Consider the following 20,257-nt stretch of genomic DNA (forward strand, 5'->3'; position numbering starts at 1 on the left):
ATGGATGGATGGATGGACACCAGAGAACTAAGGCCCAATGTGTTTTTCTAGTGAAGTCAAATGAGATAAACAAAATAATTAGATTCAATCAATGTTGTTCTACACCACAGCACAATCAACCGTCACAGCAAAGTAATGTAGAATGAATGGAGAGTATGCCATTGTCATTGCTTTGTCAATATTGTTTTTTGCGCTTTAATGAAATGCAAACGAGGGAATACCCCGGAAACTATCTTATTCCCGAAAGCACATTCTGCTTCTGTTTGACAAGATTGTTTGTGACGTCGTGGTTTTGCGGGTTGGACTACAAATCCCGAGCATCGCTCCTCTTCGGCTGCTCACGGTAACATGTCAACATTGCTTGACAGGAAGTGGCGCTTGTTCCTAGTAACGTGACGACCAGTTGAACGACTCGATATAACTGTTGGGACAAACAAAGTTTGACGGTAGAGTTACACTTTCGGAATATGTATCAGTCAAGTGTTACGTTACGTTTGATTCCTGATAATGAGACGTCATGAATGGCTGCTATTGTTAGCAAACGACGTAGTTTCTTCGCCCGATCGGCGTTGGTGGTATGAGATACTTATGTTCACCGCCGCATTTGTAATTGCGACACATCCATCTGTTGTTGTTTTCGGGTTGGGATAATGTTTAGTTTTCTCCGGTTTGTCACGCACCAAGGTGCAACTTTTCGGGATTGGCAATGACGTCATGTAAGATCGTTACACTGATACAATTGTGTTCTAAACACGAGAATTTGTTGTAGGGTTTCAATATCATAATTTAGCATTTACGAGGGATTCGCTTCTGGATTACTTTGGGTGGATGTTTTAAACTATGTTTATCCAATCTTACAAAATCGTAAACTTTGTTAAGACTTTGTTTCCTGCTGATTATTAGGATTTCTGATTTTTTTCTGCACTGTGCATCAATACTGTACCACCAACGACCCATGTAACCCCATTTTAGTTCCGAATATCGGGAGATGGACAGTCACAGAAAGGAGACACCATGGGGAAAACTGGTCAAAGTGGATTCCAGTGGAACTGAAGTGCTTCTTTTCAACAGGGAATGCACCATTGGCCGGAAAAAGGGTAAGAGTATGCACTTTATGTTAAACAATAACATGTTTGCTTTAACTATAACTCCAGTATTTCTTGTGTTTGGCTTTGAATGTGCCCATTGTTATCTCCCGACAACTGTCTGCAAAGCAGACATCGCTGTCACTGTCTGAGACCTTAAAAACGACCCCCCTACATGAAACAAAGCCTTCAGTCCTGCAAACTTAGACAGCCTCTCGTGACTATAACAAAAGGTCTCCATTTTGGACATGTGTGCAGAATTTTAATTAGGCATTTTTTGTATGGGTCTGTATTTCATTATTTGTTGTTAAGGAGATAGTGGGTGTATGCGCTATTTGATATGCAAAAGGTCTAGCCTTAATTGAAGAAACTATGTCTGTGTTGGACATCAGAATCAGAAAGCCTTTAATCGTCCCACAATGGGGAAATCTGCAGCCCACATCAGCAATTTGAAAAGGGATGGGGGTGGGGGGTGAAAGGATAATAAACATGATATTTGAAGCACAATAAAAAATGTCAGAAGACTGTATTGTAACTGTGCAAAAATGTTTCATAACAAAACTGCACATCGTGCAAGTACAAAAGAAAAGGCATGATATATGTTGCTGTATTAAGGTGGCTGTGCTATTTACAGTACAAGAGTCCAGTCCCCCCTCACCCCACATGTGATTATTAAGAAGCCTGACATCATTCGGTAGGAACAAGCCATGAAATGGCCGCACAGTTTTGGAAAAAAAAAAAAGTTTGATTTGTTGCTGTACTCATTTGTAGAGATTCAGACAGAAAAATCTATTAAGCTTTTGATGCTGATTGTTTTAAGAGTTGTGCCACTTCTGAGGACATTTATGATTAATCTCCATTCCATTGAATGTCTTTTTCTGTCATGTTATAATTGTGACAGGGTGTGATTTGGCCTTTCCTGCCAATAAACTGGTCTCTGGGGAGCACTGCAAGATTGTACAAGATGTAAATTCAGGGCAGGTGTGGCTTGAAGACATGAGGTACTGTATGCTTTCTAGTCAACACTTTCTATTTTAAATGAGTAGAAATTGGGCAATACTTTACAATATTTACTTTCCTGGCCAAAATGAATCCAATGTCACGTTTCCCAGTCAATTCTTTGGGCACTCCAAGTATTTAAAAATGTATGTATTTACAAAATATTACATTCAGTAAAGCACATACCTACCAAGTCCAAATACGCTTTATGATTTCTTTATAGTTAATAGTTTTCAAACACGGGTTGTGTATATTGGCGTTTTAATTAGCAGTATTTCTTCTGATGATGTTTGTGGTTACTATAATTTATAAATATAATCTGTTATTGCACTACTGTAAACTAGCACTCATTACAGCTCCCAAGATGATGCTATTGAGACTGGCATTGATTGAAAAATATATATAAAAAGTATATATATATTTTTAATGAAATATTAACAGAGATGAAAAGTGGTTAGCACGCACTCGCCGCAGAGTTCAGAGGTCATTTGTTTGGATATGGGCTCTGAGCTTTCTGTGGACTTTACATGTTTTTCCCTCACCTGCATGGATTTTCTCCTGATTCTGCGGTTTCCTCCCATATTCTAAAAACATCCATTTTACAATTACTGAAGCCTCAGAATTTTTATTAAGAGTTAATGGTTGTTTGTCAATTTGGCATTGGATGTTTCATGTACTGTATTTTATCTTCTATTGCATCACAACAACCAATCGTCATGTTTAAAACACATCAGTGTATGAGTGTAGGAGTATAGGTAATTTATGAAAATGCTTTCCAGCAGTTCTCAGTGAAGTATCCAATGATACATTGACAATACTCAATAACACATTGACAATACTCAATAGTGACAATAATACCGCACTGAAAATGGCAGTCAAAACTGGGCTTTATTATGTTGTCTGTAAAGATAAAGAAAAAAAATGCTAATAAGCCATTTATCAAGCTAACCTTTTGTTCATGTTAAAAGTAATACATTTACATTGTTCAATGACATGTATATTGCTTTCCATTATAGCACCAATGGGACAGTGATCAACATGGCCAAACTGGTCAAAAAAGAAACTCACATGCTTCAAAATGGCGACGTAATCTATTTTGTGTACAGGAAAAATGAACCTGAACAAAGTAAGTTTGTTTTGTTTATCCACCGTATACCATATTTTCTTTGTTACTCTTCACTTTGTATTTATAACCATCAAAAACTGTCAATATATTCTTTCAGATATTGCTTATGTATACCATGCAATCCAAACAGATCATGCGGTTTTGCAAGATGATCCCCGTAAGTAGTTAAAGTGTTAATGTGACATCCTATGTCTGCTGAGAATGTTGTAAAGTAACGACCAATCTATCACTGGACCTCAGATTTGTCAGTCCACAGTCCTTCTTTCCTTGGATCTGCCGAGATGACGCTGTCTGTGGAGCCAGTCATGCTCACAAAAGCTCCCCGGGATCTAAACCAGGAAGAACCTGAGCCGTCCACGTCTACTTCCCACCTCTGTTTTCAGCAGCCTTTTACACCTGTACTTCCATCTGCCAGAGAATGTCTTAAGTCTGGTGGGTTATTTTAATATACCGACAATGCTCCTCCCGCACGCACCTATGTTACAAAACCATCTCATTTTCATAATTGAAGTCTACAATTGGGTATACTTGTGAATGTTTGTCTGCCCATACCCTGAGATTGAGTGCCACCACTCTAGGTACAGTATTGCTATTTCATGTGTTTATTGAACTTGTGGAATGTATTATTATTATTATTATTATTATTATTATTATTATTATTATTATTATTATTATTATTAGTGTTTCACTTCAACTTTTTAGGAATGTCTCTAATTATCATTTAACACAATGTAATTTTTCAAACGATGTCACTGTGGGTGAATGAATTGAGTCAATCGTAATTCAACTGCATCTTTTTCTAACTCAACAGGCATCCAATCGAGCTATGCGGCCCAAACACCCGAGAAAGCACTCGAGAATTTAGAGCCAGAATGCAAGAAGAGAAAAACTGGTGGGTTAGTTGATGTCTTTTTGCATTCACATATTCATAACTGTCCTGTCAGTTTTGGTTCTGAATTACATATCTACTGTACTTTACTTTATTTTAGAAAGAAATAAGACCCTGATATAAGTTAGCACTGACTTCATTGTATTTCCAGAGATAGAACCCTCATCCATCACAGAGAAAACATCATCAACTGGAAGTGGTATGACTCAAGCATCATCAGAAGAGACCAAGACAGATAAGATGGAGGAATCCCTGACATGTATTATTTGCCAGGACCTCCTATATGACTGTGTCAGGTAAAATCCCAACAAAGGTGAGTTTTGTGTGCCCAATACTCATACGTGGTTTCTCCTGTAATTAGCTTGCAACCTTGCATGCATACATTCTGTGCTGCCTGCTACTCTGGCTGGATGGAGCGATCTTCTCTTTGTCCTACGTGTCGCTGCCCTGTGGAAAGGATTCGAAAGAACCACATCCTCAACAACCTGGTAGAGGCTTACCTCATCCAACACCCAGGTTAGCATAATGTATAATTAATTAGGATGTCTTTCATCTTAAAACAAATCAAATGAAGGTCAAAATATCCAGTGGCCAAAAAAAGCCTCATTCGTAATATGTAAAAACGGTGATGTCCAAAGAATAATTGTGAACAGAAAAATAATAATCAACACTATTGGAAAAATAATTCAAGATGGAGATGTTGGACAAATACAGTATAGAGGAACGCAGATGGAAAAGGCTTGTGTTGCATACAAATGTTGACAGAATCAAATTTATGCTGTATATCGTAATTACCTTTTCTTTATCTGCGTACAATATTGTTGGAAGATGTAAGAGCTTTCATCTTTTTTTAAAGACATGCAGTGTGTGAAACATCTTTTATTTCTATAATTGCAAAGTGCAAACAAACTAAGTGTGGTCCTCTTGTACAGCAAAGTGTCGCAGTGAGGAGGATGTGAAGAGCATGGACCGCCGCAACAAGATTACTCAAGACATTTTGCAGCCCAAAGTTGAGCGTTGTTTCTCTGATGAAGAGGGCAGTTCAGATTACCTTTTTGAATTCTCTGACAATGATAGTGACTCCTCTGACATTAGGTAAACGTTTTGGCTGTTGCAATAGCTCTATGTTTGATTTGTAAATAGCCCTTATGAAGTATTGTCTCAACTACAGCACCACAAGAGAAATGGCAACATCCATGATGAATGCAGTCATTACGATAGGATTATAGTCTTTCATTTTGATAATGAATAAATGCAACAATTTATACTCACATGTATTTTTCAGTCAGCCTTTAGTAATCTGCAGACAGTGTCCAGGCTACAGGAAAGAAGTTGGTCAGAGGCTGTTTGCCACAGGTTCAACCTACTGGCTGCCGGGTCTGTCAGTCCCACCTCCTATCTCTCCTTCTGTTCCACCTCCGATCACATCGGCTGCAGAAGAAGGTTCTGCAAAGTCTTTTGGGGAAGAGGCCTCAACGTCGTCTGACAACCCTCCAAGTATTAGCTCAGATCCTTTCCTCCAACAACAAGAAAAAGGGGGGAACAAAGGCATATCTTTACTATTGTTTTCAGCTCCTCCGGAGTACCACTGTCACCCTCTTGGCTCTCATCTGATGTGTACATGCTGTCTGCAACCAATGCCAGACAGACGGGCTGAGTTGAACAGCGATCAGCAATGTAAGTATTCAGTTTTCTGTATAAGGCAATTGAGTGTGCAAGTATGAACTTTGGGCAATACGCAGAAAGCTTTCTTGGATATTCAAGGAACAAATAGTTTTAGTGATGCTAGTGCAGAACCCATTTCCACTCAAGCACTTAAAGGACAACCGATGTCTCCGGACAAGTTGTGTCCATAATTTGTAAAATGGCTTCAAATGACTTCTACTGAGCGTATCTTACAAAGATTCCACCGCATATAGCTATATTTTACGTTTTAAGACTCGCGCTGAATATTCAGGAAGTCTTGATTTTGAGTTGGTGACGAGTCCGTACGTGACGTCACTAAAGGACCGCCCCTGACCGTGAAAAAGACGCATTGTAGCGGTCCTTCCATCACGTCAATGTATTTTGCTGTACTTGTTTGGTCTGGGGACCTTGTGTTGCACCCAAAAGCCGTCAGAAGGCCAGAAGAGGGCGTCCAAGCGCCATATAAGGAATTTATCAGCCTGTGGAAACGGAGGTGGCCACATGAGGTCGCCGTTTTGTGCCTCTTTTTTTGGGTGAGAGATTTCCCCCCAATGTTGCCTCAAAATGGCACAAATAAATTCTTTAATCGATTTCAAACATGTATGATTTCCTCTTCAGAACTATTTGAATCATATTCATCATTTTATGTGTAACAAGAAGGCATATTCTCCGAATCTGAAGCCATTGTCTTGATTCAGTAGCAATACGTCTGTGTAAGCTCTCAGTCGTACAGGAGTGGTCCATCGATGAAAAGGTTTCTTCAGCCATCATTGGGGAGACTAAACAAATTCTCAAAAAAAGACTTTATCAACATCGCAGGGATAATACTGGTCAGCCTCAATCGGCAGTACATATGCACCTAACAGCCAGCGACCACTCATTTGATGACAATGAGGTTAAAATCTTAGCAAAAGAACAGATGTTTTGAAAGGGGAGTAAAAGAAGCAATTTTCATAAAAAAGCTAAACCCTTCATTAAACCGATATGGTGGGGTGAGGTTCAATTTGGATCGTTCATACAATAGCCTGCTTAGGCAACATAGGTTAGGCAACATTAGTAATGCTGATGAAGTGGTACTGGAGGGAGTGGGACAATCAGGCCAGTCGTTAGTCAGGAATGTTGGAACAATCGGTGGGGCTGCAGGGAGTGGTCCTCTGCTCCCCCCAACCTGAGAGTAAGGACCTATCATAGCAGTGTATATGTATATATATATGTATATATATACGTATATATATGTATGTATGTATATATATATGTATATATATATATATATATATATATATATATATATATATATATATATATATATATATATATATATATATATATATATATATATATATACAAGGCAGATACTACCAGTAAGACTTTAGTTCGCTGAAGAAGCATCTTGGATAAGAAGCGAAACGTCCGACACCTTCAAAAAGTACAGATGACGGCTGAAGAAACCTTTTCATCGATTCACTAGCAATGCAAAACGTCTTGGCGTGACGTCACGAACTGGGGGAGGGACTTTCTGAAAATGCCCAATTCGCAGCTCAATTTTTTTGCAGATTTTGGACACTTTGTCATTTGATTCGTGTTTTGCATTTGACTAAAAATATCATACTGTGTGTTTTGGGTATTTTAGATGCTATAAAATGTTTTTTTCTGATTCTGAAAAGTGACGTTGGTTGTCCTTTAAGACCCCAGTCTTGTTCACTGGCATATGCCCGCGCTGCTTTTTATACATTCGCGCTTTGCTTTATGCTGTGCCAATAACTTCATGACATGACCAATGGTGGTTATCATGAATAACCGACAAAGAAGAATCATGTAGTTACCATTTGGCATGTATACTTTGTGTGTGTGCACAGTGGTGAGCGATCAATATCTTTCTCGTCATTATCGTCAAACTTGCTGTCAACAATATACAGTTTGACATTATTGTGGATTAATACTGTGTCCAAAACGGACCCGTGCAAAAACAAATGGATCCACTGATTTTCTGCAAATTAGGTGGAAGATATGCGAATCAGCATGCATAAACAGCAAAGGAAAAGGAAGTGGTAAGTCTTCATTAAATGGATCACTGGGCAAGATTAAATCACTTGACTCCATTGCAGCAGCAGAGGGAATATTTTTTTTAAATGTGTCTTTGTGTGATGCAATTTTAGTAATGTTAGTTTGCCAGACTTTTGAGGTGTGAATGTATTATTCTGCAAAGCCCGCAGTTGCTATTTATTGTTTGTTGGCAGGTTCGCAGTGCCAGCGACCTTTCTGTCACATTTATTGGGGTTGCCAGAAGATTGGCTGTCAAGGTTGCCTGGCTCAATTCAGTGGTATGATATGTTTTTGACATGATATAAATTTGCTTAATAGCTGCCTTGCGCTTACGCTGCTCCCTGAAAACTTGATTCGCTTTCTTTTTTGAAAGCGAAGTTTATCTGACAGAATGCGTAACCTGCAGTGTTGACTGAAACACACTCTATAATTCTTTCCTTCATTACCTATATGGACTGACCATCAAGCATTGCACTCTTGCAGAGCTCAATCTGACGGACAAATGCCTGGACGGTGTGCTGAATAGCAATAGCTATGAATCGGACATCCTAAAGGTGATATTTAGTCGTGCCTCTCCTTTTCGTAATTTTTGTTTCAGAATTGGTTCATGTTTAATGTTTTTTCATATTGCCGCTAGCTGGCGGAAACCCCCGATGACCAAATGTGGTTGGTCTTTTTTTTTTTTTGTTTTGCAATTTTAGCCAATTCAAAGCCGAAATTTTCTCAAGGACAAATGCATTAGTGTAATTGAAAACGACTCATGTCCGGGAACTGTTTACCATGTTGTCTAGTTTTTCAGTCTGTCTATTTGATGACTTGTATTTATGGTTGATCGGAAATAACGAGTTAAAACAACAATCTTAGATATATTTAAATTGGCTTTTTAAAATTAATTGTGCAAATATGTACTTCGTTACACAAGTAACCCCATTAGCTGCACTTTATACATATTAATATTCAGTTACTAACCAAGGTTCATGGACTCTTTGTTTTATGTACAGTATTACATTGCCCATTGCCTCAGAGTCTTAAGTAAGAATATGCCAGCCAGGCGTTTGCTTTTAATTCATTTACATGTTGGGTGTGAGGCATTACCCTGCACTTTGAAGTGATGGAGATCTTCCATCCAACTCGCAGACGAGCTCTCGACTGCTGTTTTTCCATTTTAGTTTCTATTTTTGAGTTATAGTTGTTTGTGTGTTTATCATTGACCCGAATCACATGATAAAACTTCATGAAAATAATGTTTTCAGCTTTCAGTTAAATACAGTATGACAAACCTTTCTGTGGAAAATAAGTGAAGAAGCGTGTCCAGGCAGGCTGGAGCGGCTGGAGAAAAATGTCAGGTGTGATGTGTGATAGAAGGGTTTCAGCTAGGCTCAAAGGAAAATAGGATTTTAAAAAATCGGAAGAAGGATGCTGAGCCTTGAACTGCCAGGCAGGAGACCGAAAGGAAGACCGAAGAGGAGGTTTATGGATGTTGTCAAAGAGGACATGAAGGTAGCTGGTGTGAGAGAAGAGGATGCACCGGGTTAGAGGGTGGAGACTGAGTCGCTGTGGAAAAGAAGAAGAACCCTTTCCGTAGTATAATGGTGAATTAAAACTGCTTAAACTGAATCATATGACCATATCTGTCAATTTGTGCTTTTTATCCTTGCGCCAGAATTATTTGTCTTCCAAAGGCAAGACATGGAGGGATCTGCTCAAGGAGACTGTGCATGACTTGCAACAGGGGAAATTTTGTCTTTCAGGTAAGGCCTTAAATCCCGGCCTATTGAGTATGCTGTTGATTAAGAAATTTCACCCGCATCCCACCGGTCTCGTTAGATCACCGTATCTCTGCAAATTCAGTCCTTTGCGTGTGCTGTGGCCTGATGGTCTTCAAGGAGTTGGCGTACAAGTACAGACAGAATATTCCTCAGTCTGAACTACCAGGTCAGTTGTGCTCAAGTACTTGCATTTGTATTGTTGAGGTAGCGGTTTCCATTGAGAGGAAATGTTTTCTGAAGTGATCAGACTGGCCTCGGGGTTGGCAACCCAAAATGTTGAAAGAGCCATATTGGACACAAAAAAAATAGAAACGAATCTGTCTGGAGTGGCAAAAAGTCAAAAGCCTTATACAGTGATACCTCAGCTCACGAACTTAATTGGTTCCCAGAAAGTGTGTGTAAGTCGAAAAGTTCGTCAGCCGAAGATTCATTTCTCATAAGACACCATTTAAAATGAGAATAATCCGTTTCTAGGTGCCCATAAAACAAAATTTTTGACTAAATAAGCCATACAACTACACCAAATATACCTTATTTTATGTCTAATGAATGTGCTATTGTATTGTAATTAAAGAAATAAACTACTTTATAATAAAATCGTTTTATCTACCTTTGTGATGGTCGTTGATGTAGTTGCCTCTTGATGATATCCGAGTGAAGTTGCCGTGCTTTTTCCGCAATAATACCCTCAGTCACACTGTCCCCTGATAGCTGCTTTTCATTAATCCAAATCAACAGATCTTTTTCAACCTCTTCTATTGCCTGAGACCGTTGCTTAGACATCACAGAAACACCCTTAGCCACATGTGGCAATGGTCGAATTAGCGTGCTGGTATTCGGACGTTAAGTCACACAAACGCACACCTCGTTCATTTTTTTCGATGATCTTCTTCTGCTCGACTGTAATTTTCTTGTGTGTCCTCTTCAGCTTAACACTAGCCTGTGGTGGGGTCTTTTTCGGTCCCATAATAGCAAAAGTACTCCACTCGATAACAAACCACCTCCGCACTCAAAGAAAGGGGGTGACGAAAACTAGTCCTGTGTGGCTTGGTGTTCATCCGCCGAAAACTAGTCTGCCAGCCACCGTGGCACTGTGTGGTTTAGTTCGTCCAACGAAAACGAGTTCGTCAGCCAAGACTATAGGCTCGCAAATTTACTCTTTGTAAGGTGAAAAGTTCATGAGCTAAAGCGTTCGTGAGCTGAGGTATCACTGTATAAGCCTTATTATGAAGGCAACACACACAGTATGTAGAGTATCTACATTAGCTATTTTAGCCTATTATCAAAATGATTAATCTGTTTACAAATACATCACGAGCATTCATAATTAAAATAAATCATTAAATGTGGAGAACGATACACCTCGTGACTACTCTTATGGGATGCCGCCTCAAGTTTAACTCAGTTGCAATATGAATGAATTACAGTATGTTTGCTTTGATAAAATTATAGGAATGCAATACATAAATCCAGTTTTTAATGTAATTTCTATTTTGAGGATAAAAAAAAGAAACATCTACAATGTGCCCCTAATCTAGGCAAAAAATAGAGGGCAATGGACGTGGCATGTATTTTTGAATCCTTTGTTCTCCTCTATTATTTTTCTCTTTTTATCTTTGGGGTCCATGGCTCATCACACACCACCAGTTAGTCGAAAGTGCTGCTTGCATGAGATCCTGCCCTGCCGATATGTCGCAGGCGGTGACGTAAATCTTCAAGTGATTAAGTATGGCTGCGCATGCATATTTGAGGCAGACAATATATGGTTTTGAGTCGTGATAGTCTCGTACCGTGGGTTGTCAGAATAGAAAGAGTCCACACAGAGATCTAGTCTTTAATAGAATTCTTGCTGGTAAATGGCCCTTTCAAAAAAAAAAAACCTTGAAAGTACAAGCTTTGCAATTTGAGAATTGGACTGAGGATTGAATGCTTGTCTTTGCAACCGACAGTGATGTCATTAAGATGTGCTCACATATTGGAGGCAATGTTTGCTAACATTGAAACTCATCCAACTCCACAGTTTTACAGTATTGGAAAATGTTAAGAATGTTATTGTCAGGTTTGTCTTCCTAAAGAAACTATATTCAGAATCAGAATCAGAATCATCTTTATTGCCAAGTATGTAGGACACACAAGGAATTTGTTTCCGGTAGAACACGCTGCACTAGTACCGTCGTCAAAAAAACTGCTAAGTGGCACTATACAGTTCCATTTTGGCTACTGTTGAAGAGTTCAAAGAGTTAATGGCTTGGGGGAAGAAGCTGTTTAAATGTCTGCTGGATTTGGTGCGCATGGATCGGTAGCGCCTGCCTGAGGGGAGTAGCTGGAAAAGGTGGTGGGCAGGGTGCGGAGGGTCCAGTAGGATTTTCCGCGCCCTTGTTCGGATTCTTGCAGTGTGCAAGTCCTCGAGAGTGGGTAGGGCGGTGCCAATGATTTTTTCCGCCGTCCGAACTGTCCGTTGAAGTCGGATTTTGTCCATTTTTGTGGCGGCCCCGAACCAAAAATATGTTTTCATCGCTCATCTTTTTCCATTTTCAAAAAACAAAAAACAATTTAAAGTGCCAATTAGCCACTGGGTGCTGCTAAAAAGATGAATGTGGCTTGGGTCTATGTCTCGCTGACCCCGGGATTCAAACTTTGCAACATCTTTCAATCAGCACAACATTTACAGTAGTAATGGATGAAAACGACTACATCACTTTTATTGGATTGGATTGGATATGCCTTCATGAGTCTTGCAGTGGAGAAATTTACATTTCACAGCAGCAAAAGTGATGAAAGGAATGAAAGTAGGAAAACAAAATACATGAGCTGCTGGAAAGGCAGCCACTCTTGCGGCGCCGTCTTGAAAGAACAAAAAAAACTAAACATAATATGACAGCACAAAGACAATGTGAAAACACAGACACAGAGTCATTCATTCTTAAGCACTCTCTTGACCCTCTTTGTTACATGAAGCAGTTCTAGATGAAAGAGGAGAGAATCAAAGCGTCTTTCCACCCGTGGATCAGGGACATCATGGTGGAATGTGTACGTCGACTACAAGCTAAATGTTGTAAGCAAACACGCTGCTGTAGCATCCATTGACGAAAAGATATTGTCTCGCATCTTATTGTTACTCACAACTTGGCCTATCGAATGCGGTTATTCATCACAACTGTGCACATGCATCTCTATACTATACACGTTGAATGATATTAGAATTACTGTCTGAATGTGGACTTTTTTAGCATTCAATTCAGCTTGTTCTTCGGCTGCTGTTCAGAGCGGTGAATTAAACGGTTCCTGATGTCACAGTTTGCAAAGTTCTGAGGTTGCAAACAGGTCCAAATAAATAGTCCGCGCAGTTTGCTGGCTACCGTACTCTGTTTTCATTTAAATACTTTATATCACGGCTTTTAAGTATCTTTCAAACAAATGTGCTGTCTTTACAACGGTGGTAGTGTTGAACAGTGACTGTGTTTTATTGTAAACTGAGGACCCGCTGTACAACAGTGTGAGATCTTTAGGAGTGTAATCCGAAAATTGTGTTTGATTTGTGAAATCGTTACATTTTCCAATACTTTTGAAATTGCTTTGTCCTTAAATTGTATCACACATTTCACTTCTGAGATGGATATAAAAAACTATTTCACTAGAGCTCTACATCAGACATATATAAATGGATATTAAAACTAATATTTCTTTGAATTCAATGCTTATACTGTCTTTGGACAGGATGACTGGCTATGTGCAGTTCTTCTGTAATTGTAGACGAGTCTTGAAATGTATCTTCCTTCTTTCAGCTGCTGTATTGTCTCGACCCGACTGCTACTGGGGACGTAACTGTCGTACACAGGTGAAAGCCCATCATGCGATGTAAGTAATTTACATACAACCTGAGGCCCACCCCCCTCATTCTGCTTCTTCTTCTACTTCTATCTGGATTACCACTAGAGGGTGGGCTTGTATTATATAATAGATATTTTTCACCACAAAGTGGGAAAGGCTGGACAAAATACTTGATGAGGGCACTGTTGAAATTGTGGCTAAAATATGTTGTTATCTTCATGATTTATCTTGATCTCAGGAAGTTCAACCACATATGTGAGCAGACGCGCTTCAAGAGCTGAGTGAACAAAACTGCCGTTCAACCCACAGCACAATGGAGACTCGTCTCATCTGGTAGCACTCACCCTGTTGCGGTCCACTCTATCATGCACAGAAAAATATTAATAAAAAAATGATCCATTTAAATTGAACCCTTACTTAGCATATGGCTATGTGAAGTACCTTTATGCACATTACAGTTTAGCTGTAGGATATTATTAGAGATTTTGATTTTATATTTTGTCTCGCTGCTGCATTTTTTGGGGTTTCCTGGTAAACCAGACAACTACTTTGCATAGCGCAGCCGCCAAATGTTTGTTTTGTTCTCTCGTCCTAATGTAGACCTGCTGATTAATGTATAATATGTGATAAAAAGTGTCATATGAAGTGCCTGGCTTAGAATTAAGAGTTTCCCCAATGTGCAGTCATTGAAACAATGATGTGGAATACAGATGTTATGCATTTTCCTGAGAGTATAGCTAACATGTATATTACATATTAAAGTTGAGAAAAGCGATGCACATGGGTTGCATTTTGGCAAGACACCAAGTGCCCCAAGCAGCGATTCCTGGGTATGAGTGCGTAGCTGCATACATACAGGACTTGATTCCCATACACAAAGTTGCCATGTAATAAAGGATAACCCGCATGCTGCCAGTCGTTGCACATCAAGCTGAGGCTGATGTTAGGCTGAATACATTCACCACTACGCTCAGTTGAAACTATGGCTTTTCTGCATGGCAATCTGATATGTTTACCTGAGGCATTTTATTCTCAGCTTTGCTCGTTATGCACATTGTTTTCATTGCGCTTTTATTTTGTAGTGAGAACGCGGTTAGTGAGTGGGAAGGATTGCCATGTTAATAAATGTAATCTTGTTTCTTAGGTTTATGACGCCGCTGTATAAGTTCAGTATGTTAAGTATCTGGAGCTCAGTATGTTTATGACACATGAGCAAACTATACTCATCACCTGACAGGCAAGAGCATTTCCTCCACATTATGTAAAAAAAAACATCATACACAATACAATGTTTCTGGAAATCTTCTTGTCAGGGATAAGTGACTCAAGAGGCCTTAAGTGTTAAAAGATGAGTCTTATTCACCCCCGCCCCACACACACACACCTTTGGTGTGCGAACTTTAGGTGAATGTGAAGTAAAATAATGTAGCTGGCATGCAGTGAGTTGCGTGTTGAGACTCTCAATCACATCTTTGCATCTGTTTACTTAATGTATAAGAAGATACAATTTGCCATGTTTAAAAATAGTTTGTGTTTTTCGAAGATTTGCACAAAGCGATTTGCCTTTATTTCATTCACTCTTAAATTGTCCCTTTAACCTGTGTGTTTTCAAGTTAACAATATACTGTGTATTTTTATAGCACCTGTAAATTGGGGAGTTATTAGAAGATGCTTGATTCATTTTCATCCAGATGTACCAGAAAATTATTGAAACTCAAAGCCTGTATGCGGTTGTCTGTGGAGTTTTGCAGTCTTGCTTTCCTATATTTTTTATTTTTGTTTTTGGTCAATATTCACAGCTATGATCTGGTGTGTGAATTTGATTTCAATGCACAATGTCCTTCCTTCCTCTGTCACAGAGTTTAGTCAAGGCGTAAAGATTGTTGTTTTGTTTATTTGACACCACCCTTAGTCTGTGGTGTATAGTCAATTCAAGCATTCCACAGCAGCTCAGCTCAGACCCGCCGCACAAGTCCAGCCGATCTGCTGACAGAAGGGCTGAGTTTTAATTTTCCCCACCGGAGATCTGGGCACTCTAAGCCAACAACAGTACCAAGCCGCTCCAATCAGGAATTGGTATTAAAAGGGCTTTGGAGTACTACTTTGTATCTGCCACAAGACTGGAGCTATACTGTGAAGTAGTAAACATGTTTACTCACTTGTCAAATTTGTTTTTGACCATGCTGGATGGAAGAAGCAATGCTCACTGTACCCCATAGGAGATCCCAAGAAGGATTTGGATGACAACTCAGAAGAAGCCCTTACTCAGCCTAGTTTTCAGTCAACCCTATATTCAAACCCATGGTCCATCATGTGCCACAAAGCTCCCAATTATATGCTGGTAGAATACTACAAACTTCATTCATGTTTAGCATCATTCCCTAATGTCGTACTTGATTGATAAATCGAAGATTGTTTTTGAGATGGTTCTGATTTGTGTTTTTAGCACATCATAAGATAATAAAGCCTGAGATGTCCTGTCTTACATTTTATCATTTATATTTACCATACTTTTACTTATTTTTGCCATTCGTGTGTAATGTCAATTAATGTTTAATCATTTTCTTCATTTGTTCTTTCCCCATTTTTAAAATTCTTGTTTAGTTGAAAACCACCTGCCAAAATTGTCAATATGCACATCCAAAACATGAGCAGATGATGCATTGCGATGTTAGAAGTCGTCAATACACATATTGGGTACACTACATAAAAATGACGAACTTTATTTAAACATCACATAATTCATATGACCTCATAAATACTATTATGATTGCTTATTTGTTTCTAAAATCCTCGACAGATATGTTAGTACTGTACATATTTTACAGCGTTTTCATTTCCCTTTTATAATCCAGCTAAATTAGACAATGCACTGAATGTTTGCAAGCAATGAATGTATGAGTTATACTTTGGGGAAGCAAGTATGAGATAAAGGAGGGAGGGATCGATGGCTAGAGGATATGACAATGTTTTTACATAATATACACTTGAATACCTTATTGAAATGCCGTGGTTGGAAAATCATAATTCATCAAAATGAGTTAAACTAATACACAAATGTGACTTTGAAAAAGTGGTCCTAAAAGTGGGGTGGTTCAAACGCAGCAATTAGGGCCTCAGCGTATATTGAGCATCATCCCAAAGAAAAATACGTTCCAGAGAGTAGCCATCATTTTCAAAAGTTGATTTCTCCTAATAAAGTAGGTTACATACAGTATAAAACAATGAGTACTTGCTGGTCACATGTGGTTTGTTGCACTGCTCAACACAGGAGGGTGGCTGTGTGGTAACTGGCAGTCATTTATGGCGGTGGCTGTATTGGAAGGGGCTGGACAACCCCCGCCTGACACTTGGCTCCCGAATGGCCGCCACTCCAGTCTTACCCTCTGATTCTGAGGGCTGACGCTGGGAGTCATACTGACGGGTCTTTTGCTGTCAACTATTCCCCGAGCCAGTCCGTTCTGGATGGCGGTACCAGTGGTTTGGCCCAGGTGCTCAGATGTAACCAGAGGCTGCCTGTCCTCTTCCTCAGAGATAGCAAACACAGGTACTACATTCAAATGATCGCCCTCGACTGGGAAATCACATCTTTTTGTTGCCTGGTGACGCTCAATGTCAGCCTGGATGACGGAAGAAGAAACAGAGTTGGGCTCTGCTGGGGAGCTCTGCGTGTGATTGAGACCGGTAGTCTTGGTAGGCACCGCCGTTCCAGAGAGCAGACCAAAGCAAGGCCCTGTGAAGCGGGAGCGCCACAGGTTGCTTGCCGAGTTAAAACGCCGCTGCCTCTGGGCGGCCTGAGCAAATGGATAGGAAGCGTTACTAATGGACGAGTCAGAGGTGGTGCTTGTGTCGGTCTTGGCCGCCAGGTGGACATCTGAGAGAACCTTCCTGTTATCAGATCCCAAACCGGGAGGTGCCTGCAATGACAACGGATCATTAGTCTTCAACAATAGACTCTTTTTACCAAGGGAATTTTGCTTTCCATAAAGAGTTGGGAAGGTAAAAATTTGCATAATGAAAACCTCAGTGGCTAAGTAACTTATAAGCAGGGCTAAACCTGCCATCAACAGGAATAGGAACAGGAAATGAACCCAGAATATGCCTTTTCTAAAAAGTTCTTGTGACAAGTTCAACTAAGAGGAACAAATTCAAGATGTTGCCCTCATTAACCACATTCATTATGCTGTCACACTGACAGAATGTCACATGATTGATAACCACCTGGCCTCCACTTTGCCATTCCTCCAGCTAAGGAAAGATTTTTATAGCTGTGACTTTTCTGCCACTTTCACATGGATGTGTTGCTCTTTGACCCCTCCATATGCTGCCAAGTCATGAGTAGAAACTGCATGGTTAAAAGTATACAATAGATCAAAATGCAAACTAAAATTATCTGTCTTCTGTAAGGAAGACTGGGAAAAAAATATGGGTTAAAACAAAGGCAAATTACATCTTTCTGCTTCATTTTGTACAAATGCACATTTTTCGAGGGGGGGGTGTTGTTTCAAAACAACCCAAATAGTTGGGTTGTTCAATGCAAAACAACCCACAAAGTTTGGTGAAGTATTGGTTGGTCCCCTTGAGGCCCAAAAACTGATTAGTTGAAGTGTGTATGGTCATACGTTGTGTCACCATGGCCACCCCAAAAAATTGTGGCGGAACACCCGCAAGAAGCAACAATGAACAGGTTGTCCAAATGGCATATAATAAATAATGTGGACCATAAGAATGATCTAACAGATTCCCGCCACTGCCTTTGAACTTAGGGCCATTTTATGTATTGAAAAAGTCTATCTCAATCTTGAATGGCAAATGCGATCTTGTACGTGAAAACGAAAACACAGCAAAGTCTTGGGTACTGACGCTGTCTATTAGCTTGGTGAAGGGACTGGTCGAGTTCCAGCTGCACCATTTCTTATGGAGCTGCGACAGCGGAGGGAGGAATTCCTGGAAGGTGCGTACGCTCCATGCTCTTGGTCTGGCACAGCTGCCGCTTCCATCAATGGCGGGACCAGAAGGTGAGGTGATAGAGGCAGGCGGGAGCGTGTGGCCAACTGGACTGGAACCCGAGTCACTGTGCGTCAGGAACCGATCCCTTTGCTAAAACAACAAAACATCAAGTGAGCCATAAATGCGCAATGCAGGTGAGAATGCTGTGTTGGGAGAAAGTCATTTTGGATTTGTGAAGAGAAAATATGAAAATACCCAAAACAATACGTCTGTGTAAGCTCTCAGTCGTACAGGAGTGGTCCATCGATGAGAAGGTTTCTTCAGCCGTCATCTGTGCTTTTTGAAGGTGTCGGACGTTTCGCCTCCTATCCAAGAGGCTTCGTCAGCGAACTAAAGTCTGACTGGTCGTATCGGCCCTATTTATATATCCCTAATGTCCAGCCATGGCGGCGCCGGACACAGCTATGATAGGTCCCTACTCTCAGGTTAGGGGGAGCAGAGGACCACTCCCTGTGGCCCCACTGATTGTTCCTACATTCCTGACTAACGACTGGCCTATTTGCCCCACTCCCACCTCATCAGCATTACGAATGTTGCCTAACCTGTGTTGCTTAAGCAGGCTATTGTATGAACAATCCAAATTGTACCTCACCCCACCAGACCGGTTTAATGAAGGATTTAGTTGTTTAATGAGAATCGCTTCTCTTACTCCCCTTTCAAACCATCTATGTTCTTTCGCTAAGATTTTAACCTCATTGTCGTCAAATGAGTGGTTGCTAGCTTTTAGGTGCAAATGTACTGCCGATTGAGGCCCGCTAGTATTATCCCTGCGATGTTGATAACGTTTTTTTTTGAGAATTTGTTGAGTCGCCCCAATGTACTGCTCTTTACAATTTTCATTCGGTTTGAAACCGATAAACACGTTAAGGGACACACAGGGAGTGGTTCTCTGCTCCCCCCAACCTGAGAGTAGGGACCTATCATAGCCGTGTCCGGCGCCGCCGTGGCTGGACATTAGGGATATATAAATAGGGCCGATACGACCAGTCAGACTTTAGTTCGCTGACGAAGCCTCTTGGATAGGAGGCAAACGTCCGACACCTTCAAAAAGTACAGATGACGGCTGAAGAAACCTTCTCATCGATACCCAAAACAATATGAAAAGATCTAAAAATAGCAACAACAAAAAAAAGTTGGTCCTCCTTTCCATTAAAAAAGTATAACTAAATGTCAACTGAACTCAAAAAGTCCTACTTGCAAATACATTGACAGTCACTGGCTCCACAGTGGGACACCAAAGCACTATATTGTGTCATTTGACACTGCAAATTCATACACACTATGTAAATGTGTCCATAGTTAAAAAAATATATAATTCAGGTAACAAAATAAGATTTGATTTTTTATTTTATTTTTTTGTTAAAAGAAAAGTCAATCCTCTGATTTGAAGCAAGAGTGCATCAGCAAGCAATTTTAGTATTCACTTGTAAGCACACTGTAATGTAGAGCAGGAGAATCTGAAGTTGTCCTTTCTAGGCATCCTTAAACTTCATTACGACATGAAAATGAACAACATTCCTCTCAATCAAACTCAATGCTTGTACACGCGTGCTGTCGAGAAGGTGTACCCACCAACCACAGATTCTTCTCACTATACCAGTGGTTCTTAACCTGGGTTCAATTGAACCCTAGGGGTTCGGTGACTCGGTCTCAGGGGTTTGGTGGATCCTCCGCCACAGAGGTCCACCCCGTCATTGGAAGAAGGGTTCGGTGAATGAGCATATGAAACTGGTGGGGTTCGATGCCTCCAACAAGGTTAAGAAACACTGCAATAGATGTTGTGGCCCCAAAAAAATGTAAACAGGTCCATGACAAAAAG

At 40.2% G+C, this 20,257-nt stretch overlaps 2 protein-coding genes across 4 annotated transcripts in view; one reads left to right on the top strand and one right to left on the bottom strand.

Annotated features, from left to right (window-relative positions):
- Window positions 1–321: 321 nt before the first annotated feature.
- Window positions 322–15,913, top strand: chfr (checkpoint with forkhead and ring finger domains, E3 ubiquitin protein ligase). Of its 3 annotated transcripts, none has more exons than XM_088994789.1 (18): window positions 322–446; window positions 973–1,097; window positions 1,987–2,086; window positions 3,101–3,210; window positions 3,308–3,367; window positions 3,451–3,642; window positions 4,022–4,102; window positions 4,251–4,395; window positions 4,461–4,615; window positions 5,032–5,194; window positions 5,385–5,596; window positions 5,672–5,776; window positions 8,023–8,106; window positions 8,312–8,382; window positions 9,492–9,579; window positions 9,656–9,763; window positions 13,383–13,455; window positions 13,667–15,913. In XM_088994789.1, the coding sequence occupies exons 2-18, from the start codon at window positions 989–991 to the stop codon at window positions 13,707–13,709; spliced, it is 1,899 nt and encodes a 632-aa protein (XP_088850915.1). In that variant the 5' UTR covers window positions 322–446; window positions 973–988; the 3' UTR covers window positions 13,710–15,913. The 3 variants fall into 3 exon arrangements, with proteins under 3 accessions (XP_088850915.1, XP_088850914.1, XP_088850917.1); XM_088994788.1 differs by having other exon boundaries at window positions 435–575; XM_088994791.1 differs by lacking the exons at window positions 8,023–8,106; window positions 8,312–8,382; window positions 9,492–9,579; ... (1 more) ...; window positions 13,383–13,455; window positions 13,667–15,913 and adding an exon at window positions 7,784–7,996 and having other exon boundaries at window positions 435–575.
- A 134-nt stretch (window positions 15,914–16,047) lies between these two features.
- LOC148899500 (uncharacterized) overlaps window positions 16,048–20,257 on the bottom strand; it is a 29,678-nt gene continuing 25,468 nt past the window's right edge. The window contains exons 6-7 of the mRNA XM_088994787.1: window positions 18,292–18,528; window positions 16,048–17,345 (exon numbers count right to left, since the gene is read on the bottom strand). Of these exons, the coding sequence (XP_088850913.1) occupies window positions 16,668–17,345; window positions 18,292–18,528 (915 nt within the window). The 3' untranslated portion in view covers window positions 16,048–16,667. The remainder of the gene's footprint in view (window positions 17,346–18,291; window positions 18,529–20,257) is intronic.

The sequence above is a fragment of the Hippocampus bargibanti genome, linkage group LG04 (assembly GCF_051943395.1).
Source record: "Hippocampus bargibanti isolate YZ-2025 linkage group LG04, ASM5194339v1, whole genome shotgun sequence".
Taxonomy (NCBI): domain Eukaryota; kingdom Metazoa; phylum Chordata; class Actinopteri; order Syngnathiformes; family Syngnathidae; genus Hippocampus; species Hippocampus bargibanti.